At 44.7% G+C, this 21,617-nt stretch overlaps 1 protein-coding gene across 5 annotated transcripts in view; it reads right to left on the bottom strand.

Annotated features, from left to right (window-relative positions):
• The window catches only part of CX1H3orf20 (chromosome X1 C3orf20 homolog), an 84,195-nt gene that overhangs the window by 26,776 nt on the left and 35,802 nt on the right, over positions 1 to 21,617 (bottom strand). For all 5 annotated transcript variants that reach the window (XM_029049878.2, XM_029049877.2, XM_039910403.1 and 2 more), the window contains 4 exons: positions 18,672 to 18,795; positions 16,768 to 16,981; positions 15,466 to 15,778; positions 12,295 to 12,402 (listed from right to left, as the gene is read on the bottom strand). In XM_029049878.2, the coding sequence (XP_028905711.1) occupies positions 12,295 to 12,402; positions 15,466 to 15,778; positions 16,768 to 16,981; positions 18,672 to 18,795 (759 nt within the window). The remainder of the gene's footprint in view (positions 1 to 12,294; positions 12,403 to 15,465; positions 15,779 to 16,767; positions 16,982 to 18,671; positions 18,796 to 21,617) is intronic.

Genomic DNA, 21,617 nt, shown 5'->3' on the forward strand with positions numbered 1-21,617 from the left:
ATGGTTTCAACTACCATCACTATGTGGATGATTCCCAAATCTCCCTTTCCAGCTCTGGCCTCTATCCTCTGCAGTCTTGCATTTCCTCCTGCCTTCAAGACATCTCCACTTTGATGTCCTCCTGACACCTCAAACTTAACATGCAAAACAGAACACTCATCTTCCCACCCAAACCCTGACCTCCCTGTGACTTTCCCATCACTGCAGACAGCACCATCCTTCTCCCTGTCTCAGAAGCCCATAGCCTGGGCATCAATCTCAACTCATCTCTCTCATTCAACCCACTTATTCAGTCTCTTACCAAATCCTGTCAGTTCAACCTTCACATCGCTAAAATCTGCCCTTTCTTCTCCATCCAAACTGCTATCACATTAATCCAAGCACTTATCCTATCCTGCCTTGATTACTGCATGATCCTCTTTGCTGACCTCCCTGCCTCCTGTAATAAGAATAATGATGGTATTTGTTAAGTGCTTACTACGTGCCAGACACCGTACTAAGTGCTGGGGTGGATACAAGCAAATTGAGTTGGACAGAGTCCCAGTCCCATGGGGGCTCATGGTCTCAATTCCCATTTTATAGATGAGGTAACTGAGGCACAGAGGAGTGAAGTGACTTGTCCAAAATGGCATACTGGATAAGTGGCACAGCTGGGATTAGAACCCATGACCTTCTGACTCCCAAGCCCGTACTCTACCCACTACGTCAGGCTGCTTCTCTCTCCCCCTGCTCCAGTTCATACTTCATTCTTCTGCCTGGATCATTTTTCTACAAAACCATTCAGTCCATGTTTCCCCACTCCTCAAGAACCTCCAGTGGTTGCCCATCCACCTCCACATCCAACAGAAACTCTTTACCATTGGCTTTAAAGCACTTAATTACCCTGCACATTCCAACCTGCTTTCCTACTACAACCCAACCTGCACGCTTCACTCCTGTAATGCTAAGCTACTCACTGTACCTCGACTCATCTATCTCACTGCTGACCTCTCAGCCACATTCTGCCTCTGGCCTGGAATGTTTTCCCCTTTCATATTCGACAGATGTTCACTCCCCCCAACTTCAAAAATTTATTAAATGCACATCTCCTCCAACAGCCCCTGCCCAACTAAGCCCTCGTTTTCTCTTCTCCCACTCCCTTCTGCATTGCCCTTCCACTTGGATCTGTACCTTTTACTCACTCTACCCTCAGTCCCACAGCACTTATGTACATATTCAAAATTTATATATCCATATTAATAATGTTGGTATTTGTTAAGCACTTACTATGTGCAGAGCACTGTTCTAAGCGCTGGGGTAAACACAGGGGAATCAGGTTGTCCCACGTGGGGCTCACAGTCTTAATCCCCATTTTACAGATGAGGGAACTGAGGCACAGAGAAGTTAAGTGACTTGCCCACAGTCACACAGCTGACAAGTGGCAGAGCTGGGATTCGAACTCATGAGCTCGTATATCTCCCCCTCTAGACTGTCAGCTCCTTGTGGGCAGGGAATGTGTCTACAAATTCTGTTATACTGTACTCTTCCAAATGCTTAGTATAGTGCTCTGCCCACAGTAAGTGCTCAATAAACACAACTGATTGACTGATGTCAAGGAGATGAAGTTCGCAACTCTATCTCTATAATTTCTAACCTGACTCCATCTCATCCTACATAGCTCTATGTAAAAAGATGCCTCAGGCTTGAAGCTTGAGGTTCAGCTGAACGAAGGGTCAAGGGTCAACAAAACTGCTGCAGCAGCACTGATCCTGGTGAGTGGTGAGTGGCCACATCCAGAAACCTCCACAAATTGTCCCACTGACCTCAATAGCATCCTTCCTGAGTGTAGCTCTCTGAGTCTGATCATTTGAAGGCTCACTGGCTAAACCCGGCAGATGCATTTGAACAAAATTAGAGCCCCATCGCTAAACTCTATTCAGGAAGACGTTGATGATGGAACTTGGGTGGGGCTTAGTTTTGAGGGGTCACTCCAGAAACCAAATCCAGTGAGGCAGGCTGATTTGGGGAGGCTTTGTGGCATTTTACGATGTTGCCATTTCAGCTGAGTGGAGAGCTTAGATTGGCATCCCAGTGGAAGTGACCCAGGGGCCAGGTTGTATCAGAGTGGGTTCCTATGGCTAAAAAAAAGCTCCTCTATTCAGCTTACCTCTCTTGAGTCTTTGACCATCTCCCTCATTAGGTGCTGAAGTCTGGAGCCTGTTTTGTCCATAACTTTGCACTGCAAATGGGGTTTGGACTGTTCCAAAGGATCTCCGACCCAGGTCTACAAACGTTATGCTTAAGACAGTGCTTAAATGTCTTCCTGGCTCTGTCAATGTGTGGGCCCTGCAGCATCACATGTTTCATTCCTAGCCTTCCCCACCATCATCAATAGATCATCAAAAGAACATTTACAGTACTTCAGTGCTTAGTACAGTGCCTGGCACATAGTAAGCGCTTAACAAATATCATCATTTAGGTGCTACCTATTCCTGAGACAAAGTTCTTGAATTGTTAGGATCATAAACTGCTTTTCTCAAATATATCTCAGAAACATAGGCGGGGGGGGGGGGGGTGTCTAATGAGAAAAAATGATTCAGTCTCTTGGAGGAGGCATAAGGGAAAGAGTTCAGATGGACAAATCCATGCCATTGAAAGGGAAATTATGCCTCAACATCATCACTGGAAGAAATTACAATGTGAAGAGAAGGGCAGGGTGGACAAGGGAGTCTTCTGGGTTATATTATTTTTGTTGAAAACTAAGTCACTGGGACCCCATCCCCAACTTACCTTACTTCTGGGTGAGTGGAAGAGAATGGAAGGGAAAGGAATGGAGGGTAAAAGCCCCCAGGATTCTAGGATGTCTTTATTATAATTTCCAAAATGCTTTGGGATCTAAGATGAGCATATACTGAGCATGCTATAGCCCTGATATAGTAATTGAAGCATTTAAAACAAGTATAAGAAAATGTCTGCTCTCCTTCCTACTTAGATTGGGAGCCCCCTGTGGGGCAGGGTCTGCATCCGGCCTGATTCACTTGTATCCACCCCAGGACTTAGAGAACAGAGCTTGATATATAGTAAGCACTTAACAAAATACCAAAAATACAAAATACCATGGGCAGCTGACTTGGCAGAGAGTAAATCGACCAGTTTAAGCAGAACAATCCCAATTTGGGGGGTATCATACATTTTTCTAAAACTACCTGGGACAGCCTTCTCTCCTGCCGAAACTGAGATATATGGTCAGACTTAGAGGATGGGAAGCAGTGGGAAGGGATGGGTACAATGCTAGCAAGTCCATATGAAGGGGTGGAGTGGGCAAAAGGGAAAGAAAATGGATGTAAAAATCAGAGCGAGTGGGTGGAAATTGAGCAGTTACTCCAGAAGAAGCGTAAGTAGATAGGTGTGGCCAGGGTAGAGGATAAATGAAAAGGGAGACTGAATAAAGGGGAGTATGAGGAACAAATGAATGAAATGGGTAGGTAGGTAGGAGAAAGCAGAGTGTGGTGAGCAGGGGGAAGTAATGGGAGCAACTGGTGAAATGGAGAAAGAACGGATCGTGTCTTAGTGGAAGAGGCCTGGATTCTAATCCCTGCTTGTCTGCTGGATGACTTTGGTCAAGTCACTTAACTTCTCTGAGCTCAGCTGCCTCATTTGTAGAATTTGAATTAAGACAGGAAGCCCCATGTAGGACAGGGACTGTATCCAACCTGACTGTTTTATCTCTACTCCAGCACATAGCACAGCACATACTCAGCCTGCCACACAGAAAGCACTTGACAAATACCATTAAAAAAAGAAAGAGTGGAAAGGCTGCATGGAGATGGGAAGAAATAAGCACAAGACGGAGGCAGAAAAGTCATGAGGGGGGGCAGGGGAGAGGAGTTCAGCGTGTCAGCCTGGGAGAAAATAGGAAAGGCAGGGCAGAAACTCAAGGAGCAAAGAGGAAAGGCAGGGTAGGAGTCAAAGTGAACTGAGTGGGTGGGGAGGAGATAGAGGTGGGGTCAGAGAGTTATCAATTGTCCGAAGTCTCTGGAGAGATTACTCACCTGAAGCCTGATATTTTGACAAGCATGAATGACTAATAGGGGCGTGTCCCACATCCCTGACCAGATAGTAGATTTAGATAATCTCGGAAATTAAAGCTTTTAGTCACATCCCATGGTTAGAAGGTATTGTATTTAGATGGATAGTAGAGCAGCTCCCTCTGGTGTTCGACCTTTCTCACTGGTGTGCAGCTGCAAATCACTGCAGTCAGCATTCAAAATAAGCTGCTTCTGACAGTCGGGCCCCAAATTCCACCAATTTGGGAAACCAGAAAGGGCCCAGCGATCAAAAGTGGAGAAATTCCCTGGTCACGTTTCATCTCAGACCCTCCACTTCATTTCCCAGAAACCCTTCCCCTTCCAAAATGATTCTGGGATATACTTCTGTTGTAGTGTACTCTCCCAAGTGCTTAGTATAATGCTTTGCAGTGCTCAATAAACACCATTGATCGGTTGACTTGTATAATATACATTTCTATAGCCATGATTTATTTTAATGTCTGTCTAAGCCTTCTCAGCTCCTTGTGGGCAGGGGTTATGTCTACCGTCTCTGTTATATTGTACTCTCCCAAGCGCTTAGTACTGTGCTCTGCAAAGTGAAGCACTCAATTAATATGATGGATTGATTTCTAGTTCACCAGCAGGAGGACAATAATGATGGGGGAGACTTCATAGTTGGATGTCCTAGGACTGCTCTTCAAAGATCCACTCCTTGGTTCTCCACAAAAAAGAAAACTAAGATCAGACAGCCTGCCCAACCTGCACAGGCCCAGCAAGAAAATATTTCAGTCCCTGAGCTCCCCTCTCTGTCAATCCATGTTTAATCCCTGTTTCTCCGCTTCTCGAGAACCTCCAGAGGTTGCCCATCCCACCTCCGTATCAGACAGATATGCCTTACCATCGACTTTAAAGCACTCAGTCACCTCGCAACCTCCTATCTTACCCTGCTCATGTCCTACTACAATCCAACATGTTCACTTTCACCTCTAACGCCAACCTACTCACTTATGTACCTCAACCTTGTCTATCTCACTTCCGACTCCTCACCCACATCCTGCCTCTGGCCTGGAACTCACTCTCCCATCATATCCGACAGACCATCGCTCTCCCCACTTTCAAAGTCTCATTAAAATCACATCTCCTCCAAGAGTCTAAGCCCTCATTTCCCCTACTCCCACTCGCTTCTGCATCACCTTGCACTTGGATCTGTACTCTTTATTCATCACCCCCCCCCCCCCACAGCACTTATGTACATATCCATAATATCTCCCCCTTGAGGGCAGGGAACATGTCTAACAGCTCTGGTACATTGTACCCTCCCAAGCTCTAAGTACAGTGTTCTGCACCCAGTAAGTGCTCAATAAATAAGATTAATCGTTGCAAAGTCTTCAAGACCTGCTATACTTCTCATGGGATGCCCTTAACTTCTCAGACTAAGATGGGAGGCCCCCAATGAGAGGATCCTTGAACCTGCATAAGAAGTCCATCAACTCCCCCAATTTTTTCTCATCTAAATCATGGTTATTTAACAATCCCCCCCAGGATTAAATTTATTGGCTGGAGGTAGAAGCATTTGGGAAGAGGGAGGAGAACAATGTGTGAGACTCTCTTCAAGTCTTGCCAGTCAGTCAGTTCAGATAATTAGACCGAAATGCGAGTTAAGGGTGTTCAGCTTTAGTGAGCAACCTGGAGATTAGAGGCCCCTTACCCATACCTTGGGCTGAACAATGACCCAGGAGACCTGGCTAAGTGAGATCATCTCTCAAAGCACACAACTTCAAGCACTGCTCTAGCAACTAATCACTCAATCCATCAATCAACTAATCAAAAGTATTAATTGAGCACTTACTCTACACACAGCCCTGTACTAAGCCCTTGGGAAGTATGCAGTAGAGGTAGAATCAATCAATTGTATTTATTGAGCACTTAGTAAAATACTCTCCTGAGCCCTTAGTATAGTGTTCGGCACACAGTGAGTACGATATAACAGAGTTGATAGACAAGTTCCCTGGCCACAGGGAGCTTACAGTCTAGCGGAGGAGTTTACAGTGTGGCCTAGTGCCACAATGCCCTAGAGCATGGGCCCGGGAGTCAGAAGGACCCGAGTTCTAATCCCTGCTCTGCCACTTGTCTGCTGTGTGACCGTGGGCAAGTCACTTCATTTCTCAGTGCCCAGTTACCTCATCTGTAAAATGGGGATTAAGACTGTGAGCCCCATGTGGGACAGGGACTGTGTCTAACCCAATTACCTTATATCTACCCCAGTGCTTAGTACAGTGTCTGGCACATAGTAAGCATTTAACAAGTACCATAATAATAATAGTAATAATAGAAGACATGATCCCTCTCACAAGGAGCTTCCAGTTTAGCTGGAGAGACAGACACCTAAATAAATGACAAATAAGAGGAATAAGTCCTCAATAGTATATTATCATTCTGTATAAAAGTACAAGAGGTTGTGAGTGCCAAAGGACTTAATCAACTCTTCCCCTCCTACCTTACATCACTTATCCCCTACTACAGTCCAAACTGCTTTGCTCCAACCTACTCACTGTACCTCAGTCTCATCTATCTCACTGCTGATGCCTTGTCCACATCCTCCCCCTGGCCTGGAACTCCCTCCCCATTCATATCCAACACATCACCACTCTCTCAATCTTCAAAGCCATCCTACAATTATATTTCTTACAAGAGGCCTTCCCTAAGCCCTCATTTCTTCTATTTTCCCTCCCTTGTGGGATCCCTGTGCATGTGGATCAGTACTCCTCAAGCTGTTTGATTTTCATCCCACCTTCAGCCCCACAGCACTTAATGGACGTAGCCATCTGAAATTTATTTTAATGCCAGTGATCATGTCTACCACCTCTTTTGTATTGTACTCTCCCAAGATCTTGGTACAGTGCTCTGCACACAGTAAGCACTCTATAAATACCACTGATTGATTGCTGAGGAAATAGTTGGGAGGATGTGATCTGGAAAGAAGAAAAAGTAGTCAGGAAAGTCTTCCTAGAGGAGGTGGGATTTCAGAAGGGCTTTAAAGGAGGAAAGAACTGAAGCATAGCAGATTCGAAGTGGAGGTAGTTCCTGACAGGAGGAAGAACCCGAGCCAGTGATTGGAGACAGGAAAGTCAAGGATGAGGCAGTGTGAGAAGGTGATCTTGGGAGAAATGGAGAGTGCAGGGGTGTAGGAGGAGGAGAGAGCAGGTAAGGTAAGAGGGAGAGAGTTGATTGAGTTACTTAAAGCCAATGGTAACTGTTAGATATGTAAATAAATGGAAAACGATGTTTATAATAATCAGTCATCTTTCCCTAATAATCAATATTAACTGAGTGCCAATGATTCACTAAAGGCTTTACAAACAAAACCAAGCTTTGGCTGCAGACCTTGACCTGGGGTCTTCTCCCCATTAAGCACTTAATACTCACCCTACTCCCAGCCCCACAGCACTTATGTACATCTCCTTATTCTCTCCCATTTCCCCCATCTGTAATTTATTTTAATGTCTGTCTCCCCCTCTAGACTGTAAGCTCCTTGTAGACAGGGATTGTGTCTATCTACTCTGTGGTACTCTCTCTTCCCAAGCACTCTGAAAAGCTTAGTACAGTGCTCTGCACACAGAAAGCACTCAGTAAACACCATTGATTGATTCTATCTTTAAGTAACAATAGGAGGTTTATCCTAGAAAGAAGTGGGAGCCACAGGAAGTTAAATGGGACTGGGACCAGAGTGAACAAGAAGTTTATTCCTTCCATAATCAAGGCAGTAGATGGTGCCACTGCTTCAGAATGGTGGACCCCAGGGCCTACTGTGGAAAGTAAAAATAAAAAATTCCCAGTTTCCCCACTAGCTGAAACACTAACCTCTCCATGGGGCTTACTGTGTGTTCTGCACCACCACACTCTCAGGGCTTTTTTTAAGAAGCCATGCCATGTATATACCCTGGGCATGAGCTGGATTGCTGTTAATAGCCCAAGAGGGAGTGGGATGGGATAGCTGCCAGAAGTTCCAGTAGAATTGGTACCAAGGGGTACTTTGTAATAATAATAATAATAATAAAGGTCATAATAATAATAATCATTATTATTAAGTGCTATGTGCCAAATATTGGGCTAGGTAAAGGACAATTGGATCAGACACTGTTCCTGTCCCACACAGAGCTCACAGTTTAAGAGGGAGAACGTATTTCATCCCCATTTTACAGAGGAGAAAACTGAGACCCAGAAAGGTTAAGTGACCTCCCGAAGGTTACGCAGCAAGCAAGTGGTAGAGTCAGGAGCAGAACACGGGTCTCTTGACCCTCAGTCCTGTTCTCTTTCCACTAATAATAATAATGATTATGGTATTTGTTAAGCGCGTACTATATGCCAAGCACCATAACTAAGCGCTGAGGTAGATACAAGGTAATCAGGATGTCCCATGTGGGGCTCACATTCTTAATTCTCATTTTACAGATGAGGTAATGGAGGTACAGAGAAGTTGAGTGGCTTGGCCAAGGTCACACAGCACTAGGCTATGTTACCACCTTAGATTAAAGAAAGAAACAGAGAATAAAACCCCAAGGCATTAGCATGGTGCTTTGCTTATAGCAAGGGTTTAATAAAACACTACTACTTCAAACTGAAAGGGACTGGAGCGATTTCATCTTTTGTCCCTCAGCCTGTATGAGAGCTTAGAAATGTCTATGAATAAAAATTTGTGTGGATGACTGAGGCTTTTTAAATTGCTTCAAGTTTCTTGGAAGAAAGAAATTTGAAGCATCCCCCTTGAACATCCCCCTTGAACCCGGCAACAAAAAGCCATCCAAAATGGTCTCCCTCAGGTTGCAGATTGGCCTGACCAAGTTCAGTTTCTAATGGCATCCAAAGGCTCCTGCACTTACTTGCATCCAAAGCCAGAGAAGTTCCCTGGATAGAGTAATAATAATAATGATGGTATTTGTTAAGTGCTTACTATGCGCCAAGTACTGTTCTAAGCACTGGATAAAGTTCCAGCCTTCTTTCCCAGTCCTTGCCAACATTGATTCACCCTATAATTTATCAACTTCCCCCACTGGAAATTGCCATCTTCAGAATGTGGAAATGTTTATATACTTGATATTTCCTCATCTTTTGGAGATGCTTTGATTACAGATGCCCCTTGGGACAAAGGATCTTAAACTAAAATACATTCAATTTTGAGTGAATTAATTTTAAAATGTAGCAGCTTAACCTGAAATAGACTTTAAATGACAATGCATTTTTTTATTCTAAGGCAAATTCTTCAGAGTGCAAATTGGCAAACTACATCATGGAGAGCTAAAATATTAATATTTGCAAAACAAAAAAACTTTTTATTTTTTCTGTTTTTTAGCTTTATCTACTGGCATTATATAAATTAACCGTGGAACAATGTATTGAAAGAACAACTGATTTTGCCTCTGAGAAATCTATTTCATGAAGTTCAATTGCTTTTCAATTGACCTCCCCTTTGATTTCAGCGTCTCATTTTGACACCAAGGTTGTAAGTTAACAATGATATTGAATGGTTTGGAGAAGTCGCTTAATAGATTTTGACTTCCCTAAAGACGGGAGCAATCCCATGGCTCCTCAGGCCAGTGAAGCCAGCCTGTTACACTTTTGCCATTCAAGATAAGGTAAGGCTTTGGAACTCAGGCCACCAGACAATAAGAGGAGGCTAAATCTGCCCTTGGCTTTTCAAGTTTAACTTGAATGTGAAGCCAAAGGTATGATCTGGCCTGAGACAATCAAACTCCCAAGATGAATTTGCAGTAAAAAATAATATTGTAGCTCTACTGTCCCTGCTCTACCCTTGGGAGATATGTACACTAAATGGACAGTGCTCTTCATCTAGACCAGCACGAGGCAGGGTCAAATTATTTGTAGGAAATGAACCAGCCTGACCTAATGAAACAAACACAGGCCTTGGAGTTCAGAGTCCTAAAATCTAACCTTCCTACTGGGGGCTTTGGGTATAACTCGCTGTGGGCAGGAAACATATCTACCAATTCTGTTGCTTTGTACTCTCCCAAGCACTTAGCACAGTGCTCTGCATGCAGTAAGCGCTCAATACATACCACTGATGATGATGATGATGAAGTCACAACCTCTCTACAGAGGTTTCTCTTTCTCTGAAAACTGGGGATAGTCATGTGTGCGTCTCCCTACTTCGGAGGGATTTTGTGATGACATTATGAGGTAAGTGATGGGAAAGTGCTTTGGAAACATTAAAGTATTATACCAAATTCAAGATATTGCCGTGACTAAGCAGCACCAAAATTCTCCAGCGGACATTCATGTCTACCAACTCTGTTACATTGTGCTCTCCCAAGTGCCTAGTACAGTGCTCTGCACACTCTAAATACTCAATAAATACGATTGATTGACTTACTGTCACCCATCAGAAGATCGATTTGAGCTATTTTAGAAGCCTTTAAAGTTATGTCTTTGACCACCTTCCAATTTAGCTCTGTGGAGCTAGCCTGCTGTGTGACCTTGGGCAAATCACTTCACTTCGCTTTACCTCAATTTCCTCATCTATAATATGGGGATGAAATACATGTTTTCCCTTCCCTTAGAGGTACTGCGAACCCTATGTGGGACAGAGACTGTGTGTGAGCTGATTATCTTATATCTATCCCAGTGCTTAGTATAACAAATACTATTATTATAAATAAGAAATGTTCTGGAAGGTCACAGAAGTTTGAAAGCTATAGCAAGCAGCAAAAGAATGAGACAGATTCACTTGTAAGTAGTGGAATTCAGTAAATTCTGCAAATAAAGCAGCAGATTTGATTATCAGTGAATATACAGTGTTTGACTCCACCAATGTCTGCGCAGCTAACTTAACCAAACACTGCGTATGTTGAACACTGAGTATCAGGCTGGTCTGAAAAATTAGATTAAGACAACAAATGTCTGCTTCTTGTTGCCACTATATCAAGATTGAAATCCAGTGAACTCTCACAGGATTTTAGATCTAGAATATTTTGGTGGTGGAGGCAGACCGAAAATGACTAGGAAATACGCTCAGCATCATCTTGGAAGGTGAATAGATTGGTTCACCTGAGCAGCATGGGTCAGTGGAAGGAGCATGGGCTTGGGAGTCAGAGGTCATGGGTTCTAATCCCCGCTCTGCCACTTGTCAGCTGTGTGACTTTGGGCAAGTCACTTGACTTCTCTGAGCCTCAGTTACCTATCTGTAAAATGGGAATTATGGCTGTGAGTCCCATGTGGGACAACCTGATTATCTTGTATCTCCCCCCCCGCCCAGTGCTTGGAACAGTGCTTGGCACACTGTAAGCGCTTAACAAATACCATTATTATTATTATTTTATTTGGGTGTTTTTTTTCCTGAGTGTGGGGGGGTTCTTCAGAAGCATTAAACCTTGTACAATGTAGCTCTGAACCATCTACCATTGACCTCCTTGCCTTCTGTCTCTCCCCACTTTAATCCATACTTCATTCTGCTGCCCAGATCATTTTTCTACAAAACTGTCCAGTCCATGTTTTCCCCACTCCTTAAGAACCTCCAGTGGTTGCCTATCTACCTCCACATCACACAAAAATTTCTTAGCATCGGCTTTAAAGTACTCAATCACATTACCTCTCCTTATCTTACCGTGCTGATTTCCTACTAAAACCGAGCATGCTCACTTCACTCCTCTGCTCACTTTACCTTGATCTCATCACTGACCTCTTGCCCCCATCTTCCCTCTGACCTGGAACTCCCTCTCCCTCTATATCTGACAGACCACTATTTTCCCCACCTTCAAAGCGTTATTAAAATCACATCTTCTCCAGGAGGCTTTTCTCGACTAAGCCCTCATTCCTGCTACTCCCTTTCCCTTCTGCGTCACACTTGCACTCAGATTTGTACCCCTTAAGCACTTGATAGCCACCCCACCCATATCTGTAAGCTCCCCGTGGGCAGGAAACATGTCTACCAATTGTGTTATAGTGTACTCTCCCGAGGGCTTAGTACAGTGCTCTGCACACAGTAAGCATTCAATAAATATGATCGATTACCACCACACTATTCAAGGCCAAAAGTGAACAATTCATTATTTTAATAAACTAATGACTCTTTTCCCTTTAGTACTCAGCAGATGCACAACCTAACTTACATCCTGATAATTAGAGTGGCAGGTAGCACTCGGGCTTAGTGATGATTTGGATTTGCCAGGGCCTGTTATACCAAGTATTTCACAGAAAGCCCCAAGGCAAGAACCGAGGGGGCTTCCAAAAGGACACCTGCACTCTGACTTACCACAGTCATCCCAGGGACGACGGCATGCTTCTTTATCAGCAGTGGTGGCTTATCTGACAGTTCGTTGTCCAAGTCATATTTCAACAGGCGGAAAGGGTCATGTTTGCTCTGAGGGAGATAGAGACATATTTTTCAATGGGATAGGCAAATTTCACAGAAAACCCCAAAGTTGTCAGATGTGTTTGTGCTTGGGGCAAGTTTCCTGTTCTGTGTGATCACTTTTTATATAACTGGGGACTAGAACCAGGCCTAGGCTTTCTGAGATCATAGCCTGCCCCCAGTCCTGATCTCCCCATCTACCTGGATGTCATCTTTTACTGCTGTTGCCCAGTTGGCTGTGGTGGGGTCTGGGTCCCCACTGTCTGAGATGTGCTCCCACCTCTGAAAACACATTTTCCTCAACCTCACAACAGTGGAGGGGTGGGGAAAATAGACCACAGCTGTGGCTGGAACTTTGCAACCCATTTTAACCACCTTCTGAACTGCATCTGAGCCACAACCCGGTTCACAGATTCTAGTCAAACAGCTCCTCCCCGGGTTCACAAAACCTAAGCGATACCATTACGGGTCAGACCCATAGCCATTGAACCCAGCATGCTGTCTCGGACTGTACTAACACAGACCTGTTGGATAAAATCATGGAAAATAGGTCTGCGTTAGACAGTACAGCCATTTGAAAGAAAACGCTTGACGTGGTTTAGACCTAATAGTAGCAGTAGTAATAGTATTTATCCGTTTTCTTATGGTATTGGTTTAAGCACTTACTATGTGACAAGCACTGTCTAAGCACTGGGAAAGATAGCAATAATAGTAATCATGGTATTGGTTAAGTGCTTACTATGTGCCAAGCACCATACTAAGCGCTGGAGAAGATGAAAAAGCATTCAGGTTGGAGGACAGTCCCTGCCCCAACCAGGGTTCACATTCTAAGAAGGAAGAATAGGTATTGAATCCCCATTTTACAGATGAGGAAACTCGGGCACAGAGAAGTGAAGGGACTTGCCCATGGTCACACAGCCAGCAAGTGGTGAAGCCAGGGTTAGAACCCAGATCCTCTGATTTCCAGGCCCGTGCTCTCTCCACTAGGCAACATTTTTTCCTCATGTTCCTCATGTGCTTACTATGTGCACAGCACTGTGCTAAGTGGTGGAGAAGAATACACAGATGGGAATTAGACACTGGCTCTTAGTGGGCTCACAATCTGAAAAGATAGTGGGGAGAAGGGACTGGTGACAGACACATAAGGAGAGATGAAACAAAACACTAAGACAACATTAGGACATGGACAGACACCTAAACTAAAAAGAAAAACAACATAAAAGACAAAAACCTAGTAATGAGGCCAATCTCGTTGGACCCCAGAGAAGGTTTTTCCCTCGAGTTAGATCACTGGAACTTTCTGACTCTAACTTGAATCATTTAAAGATAATGCAGTTTCTTCCAGTTTCTTTGGCAGAGGTCTTCAGGCTGAAGCATGGGAATGGTAAGAGGTGAGAGCTTAAACATTCCATCTTTACCGAGCTGTTACTTAAGTCAACATCACTGTGCTACTTTGCGGTAAGGGCTCTGATTTGGATTCTACTGCTAGCTCTAATTGGGCATCAAGGCAGCTAAATGATCTGAGCCCTCACTTCCCCCATCCTGATTTCACTGAAAAGTGATGAAGTTCAAAGACTTGTGAAGGGCTTTGAGCTCACTGGATTTCTTTAACACTACTTTCTTTCCCCCTCAGCCCCAACCTACTACCGCTTTGCCCAAGATTTTATTTAGAACCCAACCTTGAGCCCGATGATTAGGAAAAAAGGGAAGGGGAGAAGAGAAACTAAATGGAGACCGTACATTTTAAAAGACATCTTTAGGCATCCTTACTGCAATCTGGTTTTTTGCATGTGGAGAATGAGACTACATATATGAAAATGTGTCAGAGGCAGTAGAAGGCAGTGTAGCCGAATGTCCGGCACACAGGACTAGGAGTTGAGAGACCTGGGTTCTAATCTTGCCTCTGTCACTTGCCGGCTCTATGACCTTGGGCGAGTCATGTCACTTCTCTGGGTCTCAGTTTCCACCTCTGGAAAATGGGGATTCAATACCTGGGCTCCTGTTCCTTTAGGTTGAGAGCCCCAGGTGGAACAGGGATTGTGTCTGTTCTGACTGCATTGTATCTGCCCCAGCACTTAGCACAATGCTTGGCACATAGTGAGCACATTACAAATGCCACAGTTATTATTAAAAGATGCTCTGAGATTCAATAAGATGAGCCAATGTATAAGCAGCATGGCCTAGATGAAAGAGCACGGGCTTGGGAGTCAGAGGACCTGGGTTCTAATCTCAGTTCTACCACTGGTATGCTGTATGGCCTTGGGCAAATCATTTAACTTCTCTGTACCTTAGTTGCTTCATCTGTAAAACAGGGATTAAATCCTACTCCCTCCTACTTAGACTGTGAGCCCCATGTGGGACAGGTACTGTGTCCAACCTGATTATCTTGTATCCACCCTCATACTTAGAAGAGTGCTTGACTCATAGTATGTGCTGAACAAGTACCATAACTGGCCCTTAACCTGTATTGCTCTTACTGTTCTGAAGCCCCCCCCCCTTTTTTTTTACTGTCACTTAGTGTTGTTGAATTGCTTCTGTTTCTGTCCTCCCTGCCCCCGCTCCATTGTGACATCCCTGAAGACCAGAGATGTGGTTGAATCAGTGTGTTTGTATTTTTCCCCAGCACTTATTGCAATGTTCCATGCTTGCATGTGGTGCACTACTCCTGCTCACGTGTATATTCATCATAGAAGCCAGTCTCAGCCTCGCTCCCAGTTCTCTCTTTTGGGGGCTGAGACCGGAAGGCCCAGGGTTCCTCTCAGAGCAGCTTCTTCCTCCCTCATAGGGGCCAGTCCTGTTCTCTCTTGTTGAACCCGCCTAACCCACCTTAGATTCCCCCTGCCCCCGCTCCCCTACCCCCTTACCCATACAGACCCTAGCTTTCCTCTCTTCGACTTGACAGAAAGACATCCCCCCACCTCCCACTAGTGGGCTGCTAGCTTCCCTCTTAAATGCACCACTGCCATCCAACAAGCAGAGTTCTGGAGGTGTGCTACACCAAGGGATAAAGTAGAATGGGTATGGTTCGCCACTGTTGGACTCAACTACTGGCAACTCTGAACACCAATTTACCTCAGTACAGGGAGAGGAACGCCCATACTGCGTTGAGGCATACAGGTCTTCGAAAATCAACTCCAGTTCTAAAGAATAAGCAGGTTTTTTGGAAGCCAGCACACAGATCACCAAGATTTGGCTGGACACCCTGGGGGCTGAGATAAACTTCTCAAACTCCAAATCAGTGATAGTGGGTATTTTCAGTGAACATTTGCAGCCTGAAGTGATATCCTCTTCACGCATGATCTTCCGGAGCACCACAGGGCAGTCTGAAAAAGACTTTACCCTGGTAGGGGTGGTGCCCTTTTCCAAGATGGGCAAGATGTTTGATCTGTGAAACGGAAGTAAAGAAACAGTACACATAAAAGACCAAACCCACTGAGAGGGATTTTTTTTTTAATTAGCAGGGAGCAGGCCTAGCTTTCTCTTTTGTAACCTGCTCTGCATGTAATGGGTGCTCACCAAATACTGTAAAGTGCATGCGTGAATGAAAATGGAAGTCCCTGTGTCAATTTAAAAACTACTGCGAGAAATAATAAAGATATATGGGAGAAAAAGATAAGCCAAGTCAAAAAACTTGAAAAAAACACAAGAAAAAAGAAGTCTAATCCACAGCCTTTAGAGGGACAGGTAGAATCTTGAACCCTGCAGATATGCTAACAATGTGTTTGCCAAGAGTTTGGACATATCAACAGCTTTTGTCCTACAGCCTTTCTTTCCGCCATATTAACCATCAATCTACTACTTTCTACTTAGCTATGAGACAAAGGCTCTTTTCAAGATAATTTTCCAACCCTCTTAATGGGCCTCTCATGAGCTGGAAAATATGCTGACAGAAATCATGAAAATCTCAATCCTTAAAATGTTTACATGCTTTCAAACAGGACTATTAAAAAATGAATAATTTTACTACTTCCTGTTCGGTGACCCATTGTCATTTTAGGGCATGGCCCATTAAGAGACAGTAGAGAAGTCCTAATTATAATTGCAGCTTCCAGTTATTTCAGCCATCTACTCTGTGGAAAGCACTTGTGACATTCCCCAGAGCTGATCAAGGAGAGTGTGGGCATAATTTGAGGATAAAGGTGAATGGGAAATAGGAAACCGAGTGTTAAAGGTTAATGACAGCAGATCGTCAAAATGATGGTCAGATGTACCTGAATGCTGAGCATTTCTAAAACAAAAGGTGACGTTTTACCATTTGACATTAAGGGAGAGGGATATTAAGTTGATCTCCTTGCCCTCAACATTATAGAGCTAAGATTCAGGATTTGAACAAGTTTGGGCCCATTTGAACAATGAATGTGTCATTACTCCCACCTGGCTCTGAGCTGGGCCCGGGCCAAGAGGGTCTTCTGCCTGACAGGGCTTTGGAGAGCTGAGGGCTTGACAGGGGATTCGGTCCTTGACAATGAAAACCCTAGGTTGCAGCTCTTCTTTGGGATCCTATGGGTCCATTCCAGACTTGACACATTCTTCTGGAACTTGCTTTGGTCAATTACATCCATCAACTGGTATTTCATGGGGAGGAGACCTGATAACGAAAGGATGCCCTGAGTCATTTGAAGATTCTCTTGCTCTTCCTCTCCAGGGTTCTGTCTCCAGCTCAACATGTCCCAAACTGAATGCTTCCTCTTCCCTCCCAAATCCTCTTCTCCCTCTAATTTTCCCATCACTGTTGACAACATCCCCATTGCTCCAGCCTGCCACCTCTCTTTCAACCACTACCTTCACTCAAAAATGGAGAAATGGGGGGAAAAAAAACAAACTACTTTCACCAAATCCTGTCGATTTAATCTTCATAAGATCTCTAGAAGATACCCCTTCCTCTCCATCCAAACTGTCCTCTGCATTGGTCCAAGCACTTGTTATATCCTGACTCAACTACTACATCAGCCTCCTTGCTGACACTCCCTGCCTCTCCAATCCATACTTCACTCTGCTTCCTGCATCATTTTTCTAAACCACTGTTTTTACACACCTCTACGCAATACTTAAAATCTTCCAGTGGCTTCCCATTCATTTCCACATCAAAACTCCTGACCACTGACATTAAGGCACTCTATTAGCTCTCTCTCCCCCACCCACCGAACGTATCCTTGCTCCTCCCCCACTACAACCCAGATTGCACACTTCACTTCTCTCAAGCCATCCTATGCATGGTGCCTCGTTCTCATCTCTCTTGCCATCGACCACTTGCTCACACTCTCCTTCCTGCCTGGACCTGTCTCTTTCTTCATATCTGGCAGACTGTACCTCTCTCCATTTTCTAAGCCTTTCTGAAATCACATCTCCAGAAGGCCTTCCCTGATTAACATTTTTATTATTATTGTATCGGCCCATGTCTGGTGTGTGCTTGGCTTGGAACTGGCATGTAAATGATGTGTATATGGCATGGGGTATAATAATAATAATTTTGGTATTTGTTAAGCGCTTACTATGTGCTAAGCAACTGTTCTAAGCACTGGGGTAGATACAAGGTAATCAGGTTGTCCCACCTGGGGCTCACAATCTTAATCCCCATTTTACAGATGAGGTAACTGAGGCACAGAGAAGTTAAGTGAGTTGCCCAAGGTCTCACAGCAGACAAGTGGCGGAGCTGGGATTAGAACACACGTCCTCTGACTCCCAAGCCCATGTTCTTGCCATCAGGCCAGGTATGTGGGTTCTAATCCTGACTCTGCCAATTGTTTGCTGTGTGTGACCTTGGACAAGTCATTTAACTTCTCGCTGCCTCAGTTTCCTCAACTGTAAAATGGGGATTCAATACCTGATCTCTTTCCTACTAAGAATGTGAGCCCCCAAGAAGGAAAGGGACCGAGTCTGACCTGATTTACTTGTATCTACCCTAGCACTTAGAACAGTGCTTGACAAATAGTAAGTGCTTAACAAATACCATAATAATCTCTCACCTCCTTACCCCATTTTCCCTCCAACCCTGCCACTCCAGCACTTCAGTCCTCACCCCCTCCCCAACCCTGTAGCACTTATGTTCATCTCTATTGCTTCTCCCTACTGGTAATTTATTTTAGTGTCTTTCTCCCCCACTAGATTTGGGAGCTCTAAGGGCAGGGACCATGTCTATTCATTCTATTGTAACTGTCCCTAGAAGCTAGTACAGTGGTCTTCACAGAATAAGTGCTCAGTCAATCATATTGATTGACTGATTAACCGTCATGCTGAGGGAAAGCCCCATTCATTGCTTTAGCCCCTCTACATTTTACCTGTACCCTTCAAAATAACACTTATAAATTGCTTCATTGTCGTCTGAAACTGCTTCTTAATTCCTGCCAGTGTTCGGTTCAGTACTTGGCTTTTTATTTCAAATATGTTGTTTCTTGTAAGGATCTGGAAAGAGGAAAAGGAAAAATTCAGGGACTGTGGGTTGATAGGGAACAGCACCAGGTACCGCCTGTTAGAACTTCCAGATTGATTGCTTGGTAGCTGAAAGTAGAAGAATATAGTCACACTGATAATACACTTCTAGTAGTGAATCATGTCTCAGGTCAGGGTCTCAGTGACTAATTCTCCCACGATACTGGGGTAATTCAGTGCTGCTTTAAAGGCCCTCGGAGCAGTAGCTTGACTTCTCAAAAGTCACTCTATGATTGAGAACCCAATCTGGGTTAAGAATTGGGAAATTTTCACTCCAGGTCCTCATACAGTGGTTCCGTCCTGCGACAGCAACAGTGGGGACTAGTTACCCTCATCTCACTCCAGGATAAGGATTCAACTTAGTGGTTTCAGGTCCTGCACCACATCTGGACCTGCTAATACCCAACTACCACTCCGTCAGTAAAACAGAAGCCATCAGGCATGAATTTCCCAATGTTTCTCCCTCACCTTCTCATCACTCAACCAGCTGGTTCTTCGTTTTTCTCTTCCTTCCTGCCAGCTCTGTAACACTTCATCCCCTCTGTCCTTATTCCCTGTACCTCTGACCCCATCCCCTAGCATCTTTTAAAAACATGGTCTCCCACCCTCTTCTCCTCCTTTACAGCTATCTTCAACTTATCTTTCTCTTGATTGGCTTCTTCCCCTTTGCCCATCTCCTTGCCATTGGCTTCAAGGCTCTCCCCAATTCAATAGTATTTATTGAGCGCTTACTACATGCAGAGCACTGTACTAAGCGTTTGGAATGAACAAGTCGGCAACAGATAGAGACAGTCCCTGCCGTTTGATGGGCTTACAGTCTAATCGGGGGAGATGGACAGACAAGAACAATGGCAATAAATAGAGTCAAGGGGAAGAACATCTCATAAAAACAATGGCAACTAAATAGAATCGAGGCAATGTACAATTCATTAACAAAATAAATAGGGTAATGGAAATATATACAGTTGAGCGGACGAGTACAGTGCTGAGGGGATGGGAAGGGAGAGGGGGAGGAGCAGAGGGAAAGGGGGAAAAGAGGGTTTAGCTGCGGAGAGGTGAAGGGGGGGTGGTAGAGGGAGTAGAGGGAGAAGAGGAGCTCAGTCTGGGAAGGCCTCTTGGAAGAGGTGAGTTTTAAGTAGGGTTTTGAAGAGGGGAAGAGAATCAGTTTGGCGGAGGTGAGGAGGGAGGGCATTCCAGGACCGCGGGAGGACATGGCCCAGGGGTCGACAGCGGGATAGGCGAGACCGAGGGACGGTGAGGAGGTGGGCGGCAGAGGAGCGGAGCGTGCGGGGTGGGTGGTAGAAAGAGAGAAGGGAGGAGAGGTAGGAAGGGGCAAGGTGATGTAGAGCCTTGAAGCCTAGAGTGAGGAGTTTTTGTTTGAAGAGAAGGTTGATAGGCAACCACTGGAGTTGTTTAAGAAGGGGAGTGACATGCCCAGATCGTTTCTGCAGGAAGATGAGCCGGGCAGCGGAGTGAAGAATAGACTGGAGCGGGGCGAGAGAGGAGGAAGGGAGGTGAGAGAGAAGGTTGACACAGTAGTCTAGCCGGGATATAACGAGAGCCTATAATCAGTTCTCCTCATCTGCTGCTGCTCTGCTCAAACTCACTGCTCCTCGCAAGTCCACCTCCTGGCTACTGACCCCTTGCTCGCCTCCTCTGCTGGGCCTGTAACTCCCTTCCCCTGACAAAAAACCTGACAGACCTCAGTCCTCCTAACCTCTCTTAAAATTCCACCTCTTCCCACAAGTCTTCTCTGACTAGTTATCAGCATCCTTAAGTGCTTGGGAGAGTACAATAGAGTCAGTAGTCATGATTCCTCCCCTCAAGGAGTTTATAATCTAGAGGAGGGGAAGATGGGTACTGAAATGATTTACAGATCAGTGGGAGGAGAAATGTATGAGTTAATGCTTAAATAGTAGGCCAAGTCAATATGTACACAGGTGCTGCTGGTGGTTAGGAATAATAATAATGTTGGTATTTGTTAAGCACTTACTATGTGCAGAGCACTGTTCTAAACGCTGGGGGAGATACAGGGTAATCATGTCGTCCCACGTGAGGCTCACAGTTAATCCCCATTTTGCATATGAGGTAACTGAGGCACAGAGAAGTTAAGTGACTTGTCCACAGTCACACAGCTGACAACTGGCAGAGCTGGGAGTCGAACCCATGAACCTCTGACTCTGAAGCCCAGGCTCTTTCCACTGAGCCACGCTGCTTCTCAATATACAAGTGTGTAGTTGGTGCAGAGGTAGAGCAGTGGTAGGTGGAGGGATATAGTCTACTGGAAGAGAAATTAATCAGAGCGGATTTTTACAGTACAAGGAGATGTCATTTCAGAAGGGCTATGAAGATGGTGGATTCAAAGGGGAAGGAGTCGCAGTTCTGGAGAAGGGCATGAGAAGACATCAATAATGGAGAGATGCGAACAAGGGACAATGAGTAGATTATCTTGACAGGAACAAAGAGGGCAAGCTGGGTGTAGTGGGTGAAAGAGTGGAAAGGAGTGAGAGAGAGCTGAGTATTTTAAAAATCACGTCAGGGATTTCTGTTTGATGCAGAGAGGAATGGGCATCCATTGGTGGGTTTTGAGGACTGGGGAGATAGGCACAGAATGTCATTTAAGAAAAATGAAGAAAAATGACCCTGGCAGCAGAGTGAGGTGTGGATTGAAGAGGGGAAAGACTGGAGGCATGAAGACCAGTGAAGAGGATTAAACATCAATCAACAGCATCTATTGAGTGATGACTGTTTGCAGAGCATTGTACTAAGTAGTTCTGCAGCAGCAAGGCCTAGTG

The sequence above is a fragment of the Ornithorhynchus anatinus genome, chromosome X1 (genome assembly GCF_004115215.2).
Source record: "Ornithorhynchus anatinus isolate Pmale09 chromosome X1, mOrnAna1.pri.v4, whole genome shotgun sequence".
Taxonomy (NCBI): Eukaryota; Metazoa; Chordata; class Mammalia; order Monotremata; family Ornithorhynchidae; genus Ornithorhynchus; species Ornithorhynchus anatinus.